This window comes from Centrocercus urophasianus, unplaced genomic scaffold (assembly GCF_019232065.1).
Source record: "Centrocercus urophasianus isolate 14NV4802_14NV808 unplaced genomic scaffold, USGS_Curo_1.0 seq_17, whole genome shotgun sequence".
Classification (NCBI taxonomy): Eukaryota; Metazoa; Chordata; class Aves; order Galliformes; family Phasianidae; genus Centrocercus; species Centrocercus urophasianus.
The window spans coordinates 17,412,138-17,431,936 of NW_024884722.1; the positions used below are offsets into that span (position 1 = coordinate 17,412,138).

General features: G+C 38.0%; 1 protein-coding gene across 1 annotated transcript; it reads left to right on the forward strand.

Annotated features, from left to right (window-relative positions):
• Nucleotides 1-4,913: 4,913 nt before the first annotated feature.
• Nucleotides 4,914-8,308, forward strand: GDF2 (growth differentiation factor 2). The gene is made up of 2 exons (XM_042818317.1): nt 4,914-5,495; nt 7,151-8,308. Exons 1-2 carry the CDS (start codon nt 5,150-5,152, stop codon nt 8,083-8,085), a joined length of 1,281 nt encoding a protein of 426 aa, XP_042674251.1. The 5' UTR covers nt 4,914-5,149; the 3' UTR covers nt 8,086-8,308.
• Nucleotides 8,309-19,799: the final 11,491 nt, after the last annotated feature.

Consider the following 19,799-nt stretch of genomic DNA (forward strand, 5'->3'; position numbering starts at 1 on the left):
AAGGGATCCTTAAAGGTCATTTGGACCTTTATGATGCTATATATATATGCAACGAACAGGGACACCTACAGCTCCATCATGCTGCTCAGAGTCCCACCCTTGAATGTCTCCATGGACAGAATAGCCACCACCTGTCTGGGCAAAACTTTTCAGTGCCCCACAACCCCAATTGTAAAAAAAACTTCTTCCTTCTACCCAATCTACATCCCCCCTCTTTTAGTTTGAATCCATTTTCCCTTGTCCTACTACAAAAGACTCTTCTAAAGATGCTGTCCCCTTCTTTTCTTCTAGCCCTCTCAAGATACTGAAAGGCCACTATCAGGTATCCCTGGATCTTTCTTTTCTCTGGGCAGAACACTGAGCCACCACTGCCTTTCTGGGCTGCAGGGGTACATTGCAGGCTCATGCCCAGCTTGCCACCCGCTAGTGCATCCAGGTCCTTTTCAGCAGGTCTGTGCTCTATGCTTATATCTCCCAAGTTTTACAGCAAGGGTTGCCACGACCCACGTGCAAGGTCTTGCACTTGGAATAAGTGCAATAATAAACTTTGCACTGTATAGGCTTTCACATACACCGTATGTTAATACTGACATTTTTGGTTACCCTGTATTAATACATAATTTGTTCTACAAAAGACATAATGTAACACCCAACACTTTTTATTTGCTGGATGATCTTAGTTTGCTAAACATGTGCTCTGAGCAACACATACTATATAGTAATATGTTGAAATACTAAAAAAAAAAAAATAACCAAGATTTATATTTTTGTAAATTATATTCTCTAGATTGTTACACGCTTTTAACAAAAGCTAATAAATTAAAGGAACAGTAGTATCTAAAACTAGTAGAATTGTCATTCTATAAATCTTCTCTGTTACATTCAGTAGTTTTTGCATCGTGTATTATGGAGCTTCTGTTTTTTAAGCTTGGAAATATTGAAAAACATGCATAAATTTGGCTTAACCAACTTCAAGTGATAATCTATTTCTACAGGACTAGTAGTTGTTCCAAAAGCTTTGTTTTTTTGTGGCTTAAATGTAGCTTGAATTTATTGAAGTTTAGCTTCAATCCATTGGATTTTACTGTAACCTATTTTTATTAGATCCCTTTTGTCTACTATCCCAAATATATTCACTGTGTATTTTTAGTATACAGAGCAGGGTCAAATTACGTTTTGGCTAGGATTTAAATAGGTACTTTGATTTCTTATTATTCTAAGCCTCAAAACAATTTCTCATAGCTCTTTTCTGAAGTCTTTCCAGAACTTTCATTAAATTCTTTTTCCAGCAATGAACTTCAACATGGAACACAATATTTGGCAGCTGTTCCATTAAAAGTCTTAACAGAAATAACTCTGCTTTCCTCTAGTTCTCTTATGATCCTCTGTTGATACATTCACGATAGCCCTCATAAAAGCAACACTCCTCTAACAACTGATGTTCCATTACTGAGCCTGTCAATTCTCTTTCTCTCTATCCCTCCATGCCAGGACACACTGGTGATGTGCTCCATTTTCGCCCACTTGGTATGCAATAATCTAAGCAGACCAGGAGCAAAACAAACTCCTGAAACCAGTGAGGTAGCACAGAGAGCAAGATGCCAAGCCTTTCCTCCTTGAAGGACAGTCTATTCTTCTCTATTATTGCATTAGAAGTATATTGCTCAGGGAAAGGACACAACACCTACTACCTGGAAGGCTTCCACCCTGCTAAGGCACGAGGTATTTTCTACCCCAAATATTCTGTATTCATGGGGTGCAGGTTCCCAGGCAATAGAGTTGTGTAAATGTGTCCCTCCCCACTAACCTACATAAAAGCAAGACTTGGTGTGTACAAGAGTGTCTGCAATGTTACTCTATCAACATTTCTTCCTCGTTCATTCTAACACTCTTAAGTAGATACCTAAGACACCTTGTAGTGACTGCTAATTACAATTGCCAAAATATCATGGATCTTAATAAGCACTTCTTCAAAAGCACTACAGGGATTTACACAAGAATTACTAAGACAAACATTTGTGTACTGTTGCTATTAAAGATCTCCCTTAAAAATGAAGGGTCTTGTGTTTTCATGAATTAAGAGACACTCAATCAATGCTGACAATGATGGTAAAATATAGGGGAAAAAAGGAAAAATTATCAGAAATTAAGCACCTATTTCTACAGAACAGCAATTAGCAAATTAGCTTAAAACTCCCCAAAGCGTCTTAAGTCGTTGCCATTTCTGTTCTATGTCACTTTTTTTTTTTTTTTTTTTTTCTCTAGGCAATCTTTATCCCATTTAGCAACAGCTTTGAAGAGAATAATATATTAGCATAGTGTATTTATGTTCTGGTCTATTGTGTTTTTTTCCCTAAGAAATTCTGTATCTTGAATTAGTCTTTGGGTACATATTCACTACCCAAGATCTGCTGATGCAAATAATTAGGAGAGATCTGTTATAAGGTCTATGGGATGTAAGGGAAAATGCTATTCCTATCTTTTTAGGATACCTGGAGAAACCTGAAAGATCTGGTCTGTATTTAAAGATTGGCATAACTACGTAATTTAGCATGGGCCAAACAAAATTATGCCCTTAAGTTACATAGCTATCAAGACATTCCCTTACTACACAAAAGAGGAAATTCTCTTACTATTAAAGTTTATTTCATTTAGTAGAGTACTGTAACTTAGAGAAGAAGTTCATTTTGTCACAAGACATTTAGTGGTTTAGCTATATCTGTCAATTCTCTAATGCAAACCAAGCTTTCACCACAATTGGTTTAGAAGTGGCTGCTTTCTGGGTCTCTGAATGCCTATTCTTCCTTTGGAAAAGGAAACTTTGAATTTAATACATATAAATTATTTTTAAAATAGCACAAATACTGTCAGCTGATATCCACACCATCATGAATCTTCTCTCCTAACAGTTCTTTGACTTCCATGGCCATGCTGTATACCCTTCCACTCAGTGTTTACATTTCTAGAAAAAGTTACTATTGACAAACACCTAAAATAAACAGCAAAATAATCTCATTAATCCTCCAAAAAATGAGGATGATCAATAGCAGATGATTACAGACAGATAAACCAGTAAATCAGCTGATAATAGTCAGCAAAGTTTAAAGGACGTTTTTTACTACAACATTCCATTTAATTCTTTGAGTTCACAGTTTAATTGCCAGAGGTAAAAGCAATAATTAGAATGTTTTTGTAAACTGTTTCTTTTCATTTTCACAAGGCAGTATGATTAACAGAAACTACTGGACAATGTCAATATATTTATGCATCACACCAACTAACAACTGTCTCACTGCCAAACTTCAAAGAGCAGCTTACAAATGGAATTGCCATTAAATGAAACTGTTCATTGTTAAGTTTCTGCAAAGATGACACTTGGCCTGACAATACGTAACATCTTTACATATGAACTGGAAGTCTTTTATATACAACAACCTCCACAGCACTTGCACAAGAGTGTTCAGCAGATTGGTATTTATATAGAATGCTTGATCTAGCCATGCAATCAGGACTCATTTTAAGGTAGGCAGATGCAGAATATTCTACCTGGGCACAAGGAATAGAGGCTGTTCTTACAGAGCAGAAGACTGCACCCTTGGAAACTCTAACTTTTAAAATAGATTTGGTGGGTGTCATGGACATGCAGTGTAATAGAAGCATCAAGGATGATGCTATGTAAAAAGAGCTAATGAAAGCTACGAAAAGATGCACTGTGGAGCAGAGAACCCAGTAGTAAAGGAGATTTTTTTTCTGCATGTGGCACTGGAAGATTGCCATTAGAAAACCATGTATAGCTCCAGTGTTCACCTTTTCAGAAAAACATTGAAATTCTGGAAGAGACACAAAATGAGAAACAAAAACAGTTAAAGAATATATCCTCTAGAACGTGACTAAAAAAAGCACTATGTGTTCATTTTATCAGAAAGCAAACTGAGAAGTAACTTGATTACACTAAGTACCTTGATGGAGAGAAAATGCCGGTGCTATGGGGCTTCTGAATTCCACAAGGAAGTGAGTAGAACTGGTGTCTAAAAGGTGTAAGCCTGGAACAATGAACAATAAATGAAGCACCAGGATTTTTAAGCGTGAGCGGTAGTCTTTTAGAACAAGTGCTACAAAAAGAAGAAGAAAAATTCTTCATTTTTCTGGAGATCCTTGAAATGTTACACTTAGCCAAGTACAAGAAATTGGACTTTGCACACAAGTATTAAATACAAAAGAAATTTTGAGTTTCGTCCCATTCTTCTCATGGATAATAGTGTCAGACTCTTACTTTTCATGTAGCCTCAGAAGGGTTGGTTCTGTTTCCATTCTAAGGTCACTGGTTGCTCTTGGATTGTATTGACCATCAAGAACCTAAGAAATATATTATGTAAGATACTATAAAAACAAGACTACAAAAAAACTACAAGTCTACAAAAGAATCAGACTGAAAAAGAACAAGCCTGCGAACAGCCTGAAATGCACTTGACACAAAACAGATATTACAGTGTGTACAAATAATAGCTCTTGGCTGATAAACGGAAAGAAGTTTTAAGGTTGTTTGTACTGTCATGAGAGCATGTCTTGCAGAATCACAGGTCTCCATCAAATTACTGTAGATTTACTGATGGCATATTAATGGAACATGGTAGGGATATGTGAGATGTTATTTACTAATGGCTGGTAGAATAATTTCATTCTAGAGTTCTGTTTTCTAGTCATGATGAAAATCATGTAATCTTCCACGTCCCTAAAAAAGCTTCTGTCTGAGTTGGCAAGGAAATGCTAAAAGAGTGTAATTAAGTAACGATGACCCTGAAGTGAAATGTGGATTCTTTACAATATACAATGTCCTTCCCACCAGCCATGTGTGTTTGTCAGATGTTTATAGAATCTTCATTAACTAAGAGCTTCGCTAGATAACAGAAGCTGAAGCATGGCATCAATGACTCAGATAAGGGCAAGTGTACAACCAATCTGCTTGACAACTGACAAGAGGCTGGAGTTTGAAGCAGACTGTGAAAAGAACACAAGAAAGTGATTTGCAAAGGGCATTCCATCTGTTTGCCTTCCACCTCCTCTCCTCTGTCTGTAAAGATTCAACATTTTTAATCAGTTAAAATACTTAGTCCTCTTGTCTCTCCCTCAGAAAGTAAATACATAAGAAATGCATTATTTTGGAGTATTAGCTGCACTTTCTGTTTTCAATATAATTGCCTGCCTGACAAGAGGCAAGCCTTTGGGAAACTGGGACAAGCTACCAGTTATGGGAGAGTCTGACACATTCTTTCATGATCCTGGGGAAGTGGAAGATGAGACCCATTTTGATTTTAAATCTTTCCTGGAGAATATGAAGACAGAATTACTAAGAAGTTTAAATTTATCAAGGATTCCCTCACAAGCGAAGACCAAAGAACCACCACCACAGTTCATGATTGATTTATACAACAGATACACAGCGGACAAGTCCTCCATTCCTGCATCCAACATCGTAAGGAGCTTCAGCACTGAAGGTAGGAGAAGTCCTAAATGTGTGGACAAGAATTTTTAAAGATATATGCGAGCAGCAGTCACATGCTTTTGAAATTCTGAGGAAACTAATTGCCTAACTTCCACAGGCTATTTAGAAAGCAAGTAGATCGAATTTTTGGACTGTGGCCTTACTTGCTCCTTTCGATCTTTAAAAAACACAATTTAAAAAAATTCTCTGATGTTTTTATTGTACAATTTTATCTTCTCAAATGCCTAAATTGAGAAAATACATTGAATACAGGGTTTACACAAATCATGTTTCTCAAAGCTAGAGATTTGTGACTGCTTTTTTATGTTAGAAAACAAATATTTGATCATGTATAACTGAGACATCCATGCCAGAGAGCTCTTCTTTCTGAGAGGCTTCTGTCATTCTTAAAAAATACAGTAGCCAACTGAGATATCTGTGCCTCGATCCAAGTAAGGATCCAGCAGTGCTCACCCCAAATTCTGGTTTAGAGGAGAAGATTTACATGAAAAGTTTTAGCCAGGCTTGTCTCAACTTGAAAAAAAAATCCAAATCTGCCTGTAGCAATAGATTTTTGAAAGCTCCATGTCAAGAAACAGTAAAAAAAATGTTATAAGTGCAATCTTTAGAATAAAAATGAGACAGGGAGAATCTGTTTTTATAAAATATAGTTGTAGAGAGGTAACAGCACTACAAGGATCTCCAGATTCCCAAATAAGTGACTCTAGTTCTGAAATGGAAAGAAAACTCAACAGTATGAGCTAGATTATAGTTCCCACATCCCACTCTCCACTCAGACTGCTTTAGAGGGAAGAAGAGTCAACAGTAGCTAATTAAAATTGCCCTATAATACAATGATGATCGAGTAACTATCTAACACTGACCATCAAAGAGATATCATTCAGTGATGACTTTAAAATACTACCTATCTGATCTGTCAGAAAAATACCTGCCCTTCCCAAGCCAGAGTTGCTGGTTCTGCACATACGTTTGCAGAAAAATATAATAAAACACCGCAAATACTCACAAAAGCCTGGAATGTACCTAAACATGAGGGATATTTATCACCAAGTCCCAATTTAAACAGACTCTCGAGCTTTGATACAGATTTTTCAGAATTTTTCTGTCTTCTCTCTCAGTAACACAAGCTGCTTTCAAAGCTACCTGAAGACACCAAAAACCTCAGCACAGTTAATTCTTAAAAAGAGACAAATACACACCATGCTTCTCCATACTAGGAGAGCAGTTCATCCCACGGCACTGTGATGAGTGGTAAATTCTAATAGCTTTTTTTTTTTTTAGGAATTCTTTCTGTAAAATTCTCTTCAGGAAATTGCTAAATTTTACACTTCCTAGATGAGTACCTGCTACAGCACCATCTGCACCTTGTTTTAGAAAGACTCTTCCTGCTACCCCTTCACTCCTTCAGACATTCACCTGCACGCAGTCTTGGTGAAAATACTACCAACATCAAGATACTCCATTTTAACTTTTCACTCCCTGCTTCTTGAAACCTGGCCAGAAGATGGTATTATTATTTTATTTATTTTTTGATGCTAGGTAGCCATGGTCTTATTTTACTCCCAAAACACATCCTGAATCTTTTAAAAGCAAGTTATTTGGACTGTCACGAGCACTGTAACCACAGGTTTTTATTTCCTATTGCAGATGTTGTTTCTTTAACTTCACCAGAAGAAAACCCATTTCAGAAACACATCTTGCTGTTCAACATCTCTATTCCACGATACGAGGAAATCACCAGAGCTGAACTGAGAATCTTTATCTCCTGCCGCAAGGAAGTTGGGTCTCCCTCCAGACTGGAAGGAAACATGGTCATTTATGATGTTCTAGATGGAGACCATTGGGAAAATAAAGAAAATAGCAAATCTTTGCTTGTCTCCCACGGTATTCAGGAGTGTGGCTGGGAAATGTTTGAAGTGTCCAGAGCTGTGAAAAGATGGGTTAAGGCAGACAAGATGAAGACTAAAAACAAGCTAGAGGTTGTTATAGAGAGTAAGGCTCTGGGTGGTTTCCCTTGTGGGAAGCTGGATATCAGCGTTACTCGTGACACTAAAAATCTGCCCCTGTTAGTAGTATTCTCCAATGATCGCAGCAATGGGACAAAAGAGACCAAAGCAGAGCTCCGGGAGATGATTGTTCATGAGCAAGAAAATGTGCTAGACAAATTAGGAAAGAACAACTCTTCATCTGAAGAACAGAGAGAGGAAAAAGCCATCACTAGGCCCCATCAGCATTCCTCCAGAAGCAAGAGAAGCATTGGAGCAAACCACTGTCGGAGAACTTCGCTCCATGTGAACTTCAAAGAGATTGGTTGGGATTCTTGGATCATTGCACCCAAAGATTATGAGGCTTTTGAGTGTAAAGGAGGTTGCTTCTTCCCTCTGACAGATAATGTTACGCCAACAAAACATGCTATTGTCCAGACTCTGGTGCATCTCCAAAACCCGAAGAAAGCTTCCAAGGCTTGTTGTGTTCCAACTAAATTGGATTCCATTTCTATTCTTTATAAGGATGATGCTGGTGTGCCCACTTTGATATATAACTATGAAGGGATGAAAGTGGCAGAATGCGGCTGCAGGTAGTATATGCAGAATATCTATAAGAAGAAGAATACTCTTTTCTGCTGTCTGTGAAACTGTACATTAGTGATGTAAATGAAAATCCTTGCAAACAAGGTTTGGAGCACGGGATGGAGCTGGTTGTTTGTTGTTGCTGCTTTTAAAGGAAAGCTGGCATTTAAAGGATGGCAATCATTGTAAATAACCTGCATTATATATCATTAATTAAAATTTTGTGAGATTGAAAGAACTACACATTATTTGGCCAGAGTGACAAAAGCCAAAAACTTATTTGAATTTTTCTGTTAAACCAGTTCTGTTCAGGTCACATGCAGCCTTTGGAATTGAGGATGTCTTTTAAATTTCTAATAGGCATAGAAATCTAACTCTCTCTGTCAGTTCTTACATTCTTCTGTGTACTCACTGAACTGCATACAGTTTGCATGATAAAACAGGAAGTCTAAATCCTGCAAACCTTTTCTCACACCAGTAATCTCAGAGACTTTTAAAATCGTTTTAATGCAAAGTATTTACTCCTGAAAGTGAAGTTTTAAAATTTCTCAAACAGATGACACACTCCATCTCATCTGATTCCCAAGTTTCCTTCTGTGGGTAGCAGGTGCCTTGGTTTCAGCTTTCTTATCCTTGGTGTCCCTATTTTTACCCCTTTATGGCACATACTTGAATGATAAGAAGTACAGCCTTCCGCTTCCAAGACACTGTTTCCTAGGAGGAACAGCAGGCCTTATCTCCTCACAAAGATAAGGAGCCACTTTGACCTACTGCATATTCTTAGTATTTCTTTGCAAGAACATGTAGTCAAATCACATCCAGTCTAACAACTGTGGGGGTTGGCAGTGCTCAGCATTCATGAAAAGAAATAAACAAGCTAATTTTTAGAGGCCTAAGTTTTTTGGAGTCTGACACCAGGCACTGCTTATTTTCTTTATTTTTTTCTTAGGATAAACGCTGTTTTACATACAAAATTCTTTCACTCTTTAGAAGTCTGGGAAAAATTGATAACTCCTTTTTTAATGTTCTGGGGCACTTACATTACTTTAGGAGAAATACACTACCAGACAATGGTTATCCTGTCCTTACTTCTATTTTCACTAAACAACAACTCCCATGTTTCCTGCAACTAGGGAAAACTTTCTTCGATTCTAATGAAGGTTTTGCCTGTACAAGAAAAGACAGTGCTTTGCATTGGTTTCAGGTGTGATGGAATGTGCCATGTAATGCCATCATAATCCACTTTCTTCCTACTATTCCACCTTCCATCAAAAAAAATCTACCACTTTTGATTCAAACCCACAGTGAACTACATATATATTCAAAATATTAAATGTTAATGAGACAAAAATATGCTTAATATGTGGAACCAACATGATTTAAATGTATACATATGTTTTAAATTAGGGCTGCCTGTGGGCAAGACGAATTCATTTGCTATGAACAGCTCTGCTTAAAATCTAATATGCAGTTTATTTACTATTGTTAACTGAATACAGAGCGAATAGCAGGTGAGTGCGAGCAGAGCAGTTGTAATTCCATCAAGAACTTTTGGTTACATCACAAATTATGAGAACAAAGCATGATTCACCAGAATCCTCTGACTGATTTACAGCCTCTTCCATTAGAAGAGGACTGCAATTGGATCAGATCTGAGATCGGGATCCATGAGAATTCTATCCATCCATAGCTGCATGTCATTAACCTCTTAAATTTCATGTGGCATCCTCTCATTTTACTACTCCCCACTGGCTTCTGTCATCTTACAGTTGTTATGTCTTCCTCCTTGAAATGTTTTCTCTCCCTTTTGTATTGATATCTCCTAAATTTATAGTATTTTGCACAACTTCTCTTCTTCAAGTAAAACAAACTACCAAGCAAACATCTGGTGTGATCACATTAGAATTATTTTTCACCCATGTATCAAGGTAATTGTAGCTGTGTGCCCTCAAGTCATCTAAACACTAGGTCCTAGCTGTAATTCTGACTTCATAGAGTGCAGGAGTTTGTCAATTATCAAATTAATAAGTGGAGAAGAAAAGAGACAAGTCCTCACATGTTCACAGAGATAGTTTCTCAAAAATCAATTTTTTGGGGGGAGGGAAAAAAAAGGGGGAAAAACTCAATTCAGATCCCAGCTATTCTATCAGAGCTTCAGAGAAGCTCTACAGACTCTTTGCCAAAACTGTACAAGTCTCTCTTGTATTTCAACCCCAAAAAATCAGTTTCACTTCCAGCCAGCTCTAACAATCACATTCCCATAGGCTTAACATTTTGAATGGTACAGCAGTAAATCAAAACAGGAATCTCTCCACAGTGTGATGAACAGGGTCAAGAGAAAATGAGAACCGATAGTGACTACAGATGCCATCTACAGCACAGCTGAAGCATCTGTCAAATCAATATTTGGTTTGACATTGTACATGTGGACGCCTAGGTTTTGAACATTTCATTTTAAATAATTGGTCATGTTCCCTAATTTTTCAGCTGCTTTGGAATGTAGAGTCAGCCAGGTGGACAAAAAGCACTAGAAAATATACAAGTAGCAAAGAGAGTGCAAAGCACCTTGCTACCTGCATGAAGCCAGGCCCCATTAGGCACTGAGAAACACTTTCTCTCCACCAGACTGTGAATGTTAACCAGTAGCTTGCTGCTATTGCAGAGCGTGTTGGGGCTTGTGCAATGCCCAGCAGATGTACAGTTAAAAATAAAGCATATTTGTTTAACATAAACACATGGCTAAAGTGTGTCATCATATTCAGGCTCATTAGCCGTGTAATAACAGCCCCTCAACATTACAATCACTAGCTGATGCCATAGACAATTTTAAGGCTACCCAGCAGCACTTCATTCTTAATAGATACTGTGACTAGCTGATGGAAGATGTTCAGGAGAGAAAACAGATATTTTTACATATCTTCCCACCTTGTCTGTGTATGTGGAGCACACAATATCCTCTATGCTATGTCCCAACATAGAAGAGCAGCAAATACAATTTACCACTTAACAGCAGTACTGCAACAGTGATCACAAAAAGCCAGAAAGATCTCCGTTTTCACTATTTCTTAAAAAAAGCCAGTAGCCTCATGGGAACCTGGAGATATCCAATTGCTCTGTGTTCAGATACCTTTTACTGAAAATATCCTGACAGCACAGAAATGTTAACCCAGAATTGCCAATTCCTGAAATTCTAAGCAACGGGTTTTAGTCTCTCAAGTAAGCTTATCATTTCAGACACAATTATGCTCTAGCACAACCAACACTGCTCCCAGATCACAGCAGAATCTTCTCCAGCCTCCCCAAAGCCTGGCCACAATAATCACACAGCATGGAGGTCCGCATAGGGCTGCAATGTTAGCTGCAGGAGGTATTAACTGTAGCTGCCCATATGCAGTACTGAATTAAGTCTGTTATTGCAAAGACAACTAGAAGGATACAAAAGGGAATAGAACAATTTGGGAAAACGAACAAGTAGCAAATGAGCAATGTCTGCGAGGCAAGATCTCAACCACAGCTTGAAAGGAGCTCCACTTCCCCTCTGACTGCATCTGAGATCTAACCACCTCCCTTCTACCCATTCGAACTCCCCAGCTTACCATTTGTCGCATGTTTAGCACAGGCAAAACCAGGGCAGGTCCTGCAGCAGTCTCTGGAGATCAAGGCACTTAAAGAGCTCGGCTTGTCTCATTGCAGGACAGGAAGATAAAGCTGGAGGTGCCTGAACCACATATCTCATCTACGCTGCTCTAGGTCTGACTGAGGCCTACAAAACTTCTCGTGGAGCTTTCTTCACTCTTCAATATTTTCTCTAAATTTTGTCTCATGTTGCCCCAGCACCATCTCTGGGCCGAGGGGCCTCCATGTTCCTGCAGCACCATCTCCAGGGTGTCAGGAGCCCTTCTTACCCCCTCCCATGGTGCCTTAAATATGATGTCAGTTGTAAGTCAGTCTCCTTTTTGGCTGCCCACAGCCTGCTCTGCTCTCCGTCTCCACATTGCCTTGCTGTCATCTCTGAGCTGGCTGCCACCACTGGGTTGCCTCAGCACCGTTATAATCCTGCCAAGCTGCCTCAAAGTTGTGGTCAGCTGCTGCCAAGATTGTAGCCTCTTGTAGATCATCAGTAATAAATCAGATGAAGCCTCACAGGAGAAAGGCCTCAGTGTAGGACTGGAAAATGAGATGCTGTGAGTCAGCCCTTTCCTGAAGTGCAGGCTTTGGCTGGAGCCCTGCAGGCCTTTCTGTGGCCCTCACAAGCCTTGATGCTGGCCCAGCACAACAAAAGTATTGAGCAAGCAATGGCCTGACTGCCCAGGCCTTTGTACCAATCTGGTAACCAAAGTTTCTGAGCCAACAGTGGCAAAGAAGACCACTTCACAGCAAACTAGATAGCTTAAAATGGCAACAGTAGTCTGGCTGAACATACTGAGCACTTGCATCCTACATCAGCACAGTGATGGCATAGGCAGGATGTGTTTGATCTGGCATTGGATCTGGCTGGGCATCAGTAGCCCAGTGTCTAAGATTTAGCTTGGTGACAGCTGTTTGCAGTACCTGGCAGCTAAACAAAAGTTTCTGTGTGTTACTGGAGTTCTCAATTTTTTCAAATAATAAGGATAGCAGGTCTCATGATGGAATATTTAATATTCACTTTTTAGTACTAGCTAACATTTTTTTGGTGCACCACTCTCAAAAGAACTCAATTAGAAATGGAAATAAATCTACAATGGAAATAAGCACACAATACATCAATTGTCTAAAGACTGAAGATCAATTCCCTAAATTTGTTGGAAAACTACTTACCAGAATGCAAAACTATGTGACAAACTAGCTGAGGATGGATAGCAGCAAAGCATTTCTCTGAAGACTTCCTGAATCTTCTGCTTATCCAGAATATAGCAGTTCAGTAGAGCTGCGCAACGCGAGTTTATTAAAGCTGTGCTATGAGCTGTGATGGCTTTCCCTCCACCTGTTTCTGCATGCATCATGAATCCCTGCTGAAAACAGAGATAATGGAAATGTATGCTTCCAACCATTCCCAAGTCTCTTAATTAAATCATGACCTGTCTTCTCATACTTTTCTTCCTTTGCTTCTCTCTTTCTTGGGTGCTTTTTAGTGTCCCTTCTAGGAAGGGAAAGGAAGGAAAGGGAAAGGCATATTAGCAGAGGAAAATCAAAATATACAAATATAATCCTTATTCATTTGAAGTGCTATTTTCTTAAAATGTAAATCTTTTGACATTAAATACAACTTTATCAGCTTGAATTTCAATTTCTACAGATTTGTATGCTATAAGGTCTGAAACATTACTTCTTTTAGCCTGAGAGTTATAAAGGAACCTTAGGGTGATGTTATTCATTACTTGTACTACCAAGGTGCCTAAAAAGCCTACTCAGAAACAAGGTTCTCTTTGTATGAAATATAACGAGACCAGAACAGAAAAGACAGTCATAGACCATACCTATGCAATCCAGTAATGCCCAGTGCAGACAGCAATGAAGCAGTACTGACCCAGACTTGTACATCTATAAAAGGCAGGGGAGGTTTGTCTAGAAATACTTACCAGAGTCCTGGAAGTATTAAAGTTTTCATTAGCACAGTCCTATGCTTGAGCTAATAAACCCTGCCTCTCAGTATTTAGGAGTCCAGTATCACTGCTACATTAAAATGCAACTGTATTAGGAGGCTCTATTAAAACCAAAGTTAGTTTATTTCCAAATCCTGTTAGGATAGCTTCTAGGTTCAAAAAAATCATTTCTCTCAGTGAGAAAGCTGCTCTTGCTGCCACCTTCAGATGAGCCTCCTGCTACTGCAATTTAACAGTAACCAAGTGGTCCACAATGACCCTGCTAAGGGAATGGTGAGCAGCAGATGACCATCAGAGAATATAGGAGGAGTAGAAATATTTTTACAATGTCTCTTGTAGAAGCTTTTTAGTATGCAGTCAGAGTGGTGCAGACCTTGCATGCAAACTGGCCAGAGACAGATAAAAGAAAATGCCTCTACTTTGAGTAAGTGGGAAGTCCATTGCTACTGAAAGTCAGAATCTGAGGGCAAATTTTAAAGGATTATAAAATTTTATGAGCTATAAATGCTAGAACTAGGCCTGAGCTGTTTGGCTCAAAGCTATGATCAAAATAGTCATCTAGCTTGAGTAATACTAAAAATGAAGTGTGATAGTAGTATTATATTTTGGAAGCAGATAACAAGAGTTCAGTGAACAGAACTGCGTTATACAGCATACTTAATAAAAATATAAGTTCCTTCTGTCCAATAAGAGTTGTTATTCTCTAAAGCCAGAAGTACCCACACCACGCAAGGCAGGGCTATCATAATTTGTCTAATAACACATATGAAGAATTACAAAGGTAGCAGTAGAAGATAATCATCAGATCAGTGCAAGAGAACCCAAACATAACTGTAGCGTAGAAGAATACCCTGTTCCATTTTTAAGTCATACACATTAGTTGAAGTGCTTATTTCACAGTCACAGTATGAAACAGGGCTTGTTTCAGAGCACTAACAGCAAAGGGCAATAGCAAAAAAACACAAGAGAAATACATATCAAACTAGAGAAATACAGTAAGCTATAGGATCTTACCATCCCTTAGCTTTTGTTAGGGGAAGCAAACTATAATCCTTTATATGCATGTTGTGAAAATGCTAAGTCACCACTTGAGCCAGTTACTGAGCAACTGTTAGGAAGGTGGGGCCAACCTGGGGAAGCTCAGGTGCACTCAATGCACCTGAGTTACCAGAAGGGATAAAGCAAGGATCCACCCCTTCCCAGATCCCATTTAAGGGGTGGCAATGGAGGTAAGAGTATCTTTTTTCTTGCCTACCTCAGGGCATTCTAGGCTTTTGGAAGGCAGACAGTTTGTTGGGTTTTTTTGTCTTTTTTTTTTGTTTTTTGTTTGTTTGTTTTTCCTCCCCTCTTTCTCTGCCTGCTCTCTTGTATTTAAGCAGATCCTCATTTGCTATTGCTTAAGACCTTGCTGCTCTGCTATCTTGATATTCTTTCTATTTCATAATAATGCATTTCTTAAAACCTTACCTTTTTAAAAACTTCAGCTGAAAACCTAGTCTTTTTAATATAGGAGTCTTTAGAACGTGATGCCATGCCCAGTAAGTATAAGGGGAGTTGGGGGAAGCAGAAAGCATTCCTGTTTAAATCTTATGATTTTACATGTAGGAAAGGGTTATTTCCTGACTTCTCATCTCTGAGTAATGCTATACTGGAGAAGAATATTGCAAATCTCAGGAAATGATTCCTTAAGTGCTAGACAGAAAATATATGTATTGAGTTTAATGGAGGATATAGAGCACATTTAACTATGAAAAACAGTTATCTGACATAAATATCCTGATAAAATTTCTTCGTGTTTTTGGCTACCTCCTTTCTGAGGATGGTCTTCATGTCTGTTCATCTATGTCTGTTATATTTAGAATGCGGGGAAGTGAAAACTAGTATCTCACATATTACACCTACAACATCCTATGGCATACCTTTTGCAGAAAGTTACAGTGAAGTACAGTTTGAATAATCTCTTTTCATTTCAAATTGCATTAATCTGTGTTCTAACAGAGGATTCACAGAAAGAACACCCTTCTTAAAATAAAAAAAAAAAAATTGAAGATTTACTGTGGTCTACGTTATAAAATGGAGTTACTTACACAAAATTAAGAAACTTTAACCTTCTCCAGTTCTAATGGTTAATACTTCAACCTTATTTCCACCACTATCCTATGCTTCAAAATATTTTTATATATTACAGTTGTCCTTTATTTGCGTGCTATGAAGACTTGAAAAAGAAAATACTGTGTGTATTTATTCCATAAACATGCGATGTCATTCTTTTTGTGGGATAGAAAGCTGTATGCTTAAAGCTACTGTACAAACAGACAGAAATAGAGATCCATCCTGACATATTCTTAGGGATATGGATTACTGTACTTTTTTTCCCAATTCCTGTCACAATGGATCCATTTTGTAACCCTGTTCCCTGACTCCTGGGCATGCCCTCATCTGGCACGCAGCAGGAGTAAAAGGAAGAAGGAAATATAGAAGTGGAAAAGGGGACTCATGAAAAAACTCCAACCCCCTAGCCCAGCGGGCAAAATATCTAACCCCTTCATGTCTAGGCGTTTTTACTTCATTGTTTTATATGTCACTTTTTTCTTAATCTTTCTACTTATTTTTTCCATCAATACAAAATCAGTGAATTGATATTTTCATTTTCAAATTAATTGAAAGATGGTGGAAATAAAGTTTAAAAAGTGCTTCAAAGTGCAGCGTATCAGAATTCAGACTGTGTATCCATGCAATTGCAGTTGCTAGTGGTCTAGCTTCAAAAATCCCCTGCCTTAGTCAGTATGTAGAAAGTGTGGTGCTTCAGAATGAAAGTATGAGTTTATGAAGTTTGAGATGTATTTAATCTACTGAAGTGATATACTGCAGTACATCAGATTATTCCTGTTTTAATAGCATTTAGAGACACTATCTGAGTTAGGAAGTAAGGGATGGGTATGTAGTGGGCATTAATGTAGTGAAGGATATTCTTTGTCCTCAGGACTTTACAAGCTGACAAATAGAGGAGCCTTGGGTTAGAAAAGCAATAGTACTCAATTTGCCCGAAGTAATTTCAGTAGGGTAGTGGCAGAGCTAGAAACAGAAGCCCATTTTCTGAGGCCTTAGCCACTGCATTGTCCACACAAGGAATAAACACAGCTCTGGCAATAAATACTTGAGCTCAAATGTCAACTTCTGTACAAAATGTGGTTTTGCTGGAGCATTTTTATTTGTGCTACTTTGTCCTAGAATGCTGGGTTATCCTTCACAGGAAGAAAGAAAGAAGAGCAATTTAAGCTGGAGATAACGTCCTGGATTAAGCCTTGTGGTGTGCATCACACATTGTCACAGTATAGAGCAGCCAACTCTCTCACCCCACCATTCCTCCAAGCTAAGATGTAACACATCTAAATCTCAGTTTCTCTACCAATCAGGCACACACCACACTGCCACAGCACTTGGAGGTTAATTACATATTTATGTGTTATCAGCAACAGTTTCAACTATATCCCAGTGCCCTTGTTTGACTAGGGAAGTGGCTGCATTTTTTTTTTAAATGAAGACTTAATTTTTATGGATAATAGCACTACTTGGTTGCTTAAGGTACTTATATCATCATGTTTCAGTTTGGCTAATGAGCAAAAAAGACTAAAGAGTCTAATGGACTCTTAGTATTATGTAAATGTTGCCCTTGTTGGATTTATTTTTCTTAACATAACACCAATAAAACCACTGTATAGACAAGACAATCTGTATAACATTTAAATGTCATACTTTCTTATTCTTCATTTAAAAAAAAAACCACAACAACACAGAATATTGTTGGTTTAGATAAATACTGCAGGTCCTGAAATTTGTAAGGAGGTTGAAAAGAGCAGAAAAGGCTAAACTGCTTAAAGTGTTGCCAAGGGCTCCAGCCCTTACATTCACCACTGTACAGATTACCTATGATTAAGGTTGGCACATCCTGGAATCCCACTGTTGTGATGCTCTAAGCTTGCATTCAGTGTTTTTATGGTAGGATCTAAGATCTATATTTAAAAAAAAAAAAAAACAAAAAAAACCCCACCAAAATAATGTCATGAATACTGATTTAGAATTTTTATCTAGAATACTAATACTTATCTGAACGCATCCAAACATTCAATAAGATCACTTGTTACAGACAACTTGTTGGTTTAAGGTTTAAGGTAAGATCTTGAGTTAGATTTTTCTGTAAAATAGGCTTTATTTCTGATGGTAACCCAGAGGGATACTTGAGAGTATAAGCAGGAGTGTAAAGCGTCCTTTTTTGTAGTACAACGTTCTGGCTTCTGCACATATCCATTTAAGAACTTCCTAAACATGAAAGTGCAACTAGACTGAAGACAAATGAGTTTATCCTCCATTAATTTGTGCAAATTCTTAGCTCACATACTTTAGGTGCTCACAAATCCTCTAGCAATAAGCTTTGAAAGTTTAATTATGCTTTGCATGAAAATTGCTTCTTCTTATATTCTTTAAACATGTTATCTGTTTCAGTAAGTTCCTCTAGTCCCTGTGCTCCCAAGGAGAGAGAATTAAAAAAAAAAAGTTTTTGTTTAACTTTTCTGCCTGATTCATGTTCAGAATTTCTGCTTGATTCCCCTTTGGTTTATTCAGAAGAAATATATAAATTTTCAGGAACAAAATAATAGATTCAAAACAGTTTTTCTCCAAAAAGTTCATGTAGTGGTTGAGATTTTCTGAAAAATCATGATATGGGGAGGAGAAGTGTCCCATGAATAAGTTTAATTTTCCATCACTTGTATATTTCCATACACACAGGTATAAATCAAGCATGGTATTATACAGCATCTGCGTGAATAGACTAGTATCAACATATACAGCCTAGGTATATGGACATGTTAAAGGAAGAAGCTCCATAGAATTCTATCGTTACTATTACTGAATGGTGCAGAAAGTTCTACACTAAACTTCACATGAGTGGTTGATCTGTGTTACAGGCAGACCTTATTCATGACACCAACAGAATGTTCCCAGCTGGGATAGATCAGTTTTAGGCTCTCATCTCTGGTTAATTTTGTATGTGGCAACAAGTAACGTTTTGAAAGTAGAGTAAAAGCATGCTTCACCCACATTTTCCTAGTCAATACTTACAGCTACCTCCTGCAAGCAGATTGACTGAAGTAGTAACTTATTTCAGATTTAAAATCCAGGAATCTGCTCTTGTATGTTTTTGGCATGTGATACTGCAGCTCTGGGTGCTGACAATTTACATGGGTACAGCCTGAAGCTGTATACTGCATATTCTGATCCTCTTTCAAACACTTAATACAATAGGGTCCCAAGTACATTATGAACAGAGGAAAACAACCCCCCACGTTCTATTTTAGTATGTTGAGCCTAAAGTCCATTGGCTGGGAGCTGTCATCAGACATGACCATATGTTACCCAATGGTATTAGAAGTAAATCCTAATTGAGTGCAAATTATGAAGATTAAAGTCACCTCACATTTAGCTGCATTACACTGAAGCGAATGTAGTTCAAAGCCTTATTTAAAATGCTGGCAATTCTCAGCATAAAAATTAACAGGCTGTCATTACCTTGGATTTTATGAGCTGTTTCAAATGTCTGGAGTTCCTTGTTTGGACCTCTTAGTCAGAAGCAAAGAGCAGTCCGTAGCAGCACAGACTGGAAAACACCAAAGACAATGTATCATCAACAACTTCTGAAAAAAGGCATTAAATATTGATACAACTAAGTGACATGAAAAATCTACTGGTTATAAGCTTTTCATAAATAATGGTGAAAGACTGTATGATGGCTGCTTTAATTTGGTTAAGATCAAAGATTCGGATTCAAGCAATCCACTGATAGAATAAGTCAGGCCTTGTTTATAACAGGCAATGTACTGCTTTTTGAAAACAATTAACTGCCAGAAGGATATTCCTTGAAGTTTGTTACTGTTTCATAAGATGTCTGTAAAGCAGCAAGAAGCTGAACTTCATCTATTCGTGCACTTTGGATGATGCACTTCATTTTAATGAGATTAAAGGTTTAATGCAGATAAAAGATTTTTATCTCTTCGGTGCACCCGTACTCTATGCAGAGACTTCAGTGTGATTCACAAACAGAGGAACAGCGGAGAGCTATCATCATTCTGACAGATAAGAGCT

What these genes read in the sequence shown, in the direction of transcription:
- GDF2 (XM_042818317.1), top strand. Translation starts at nt 5,150, where the DNA reads ATGCATTATTTTGGAGTATTAGCTGCACTTTCTGTTTTCAATATAATT. An exon ending in AAGGAGCTTCAGCACTGAAG is followed by an intron (nt 5,496 to 7,150) that starts GTAGGAGAAGTC and finishes TTCCTATTGCAG; the next exon opens with ATGTTGTTTCTTTAACTTCA.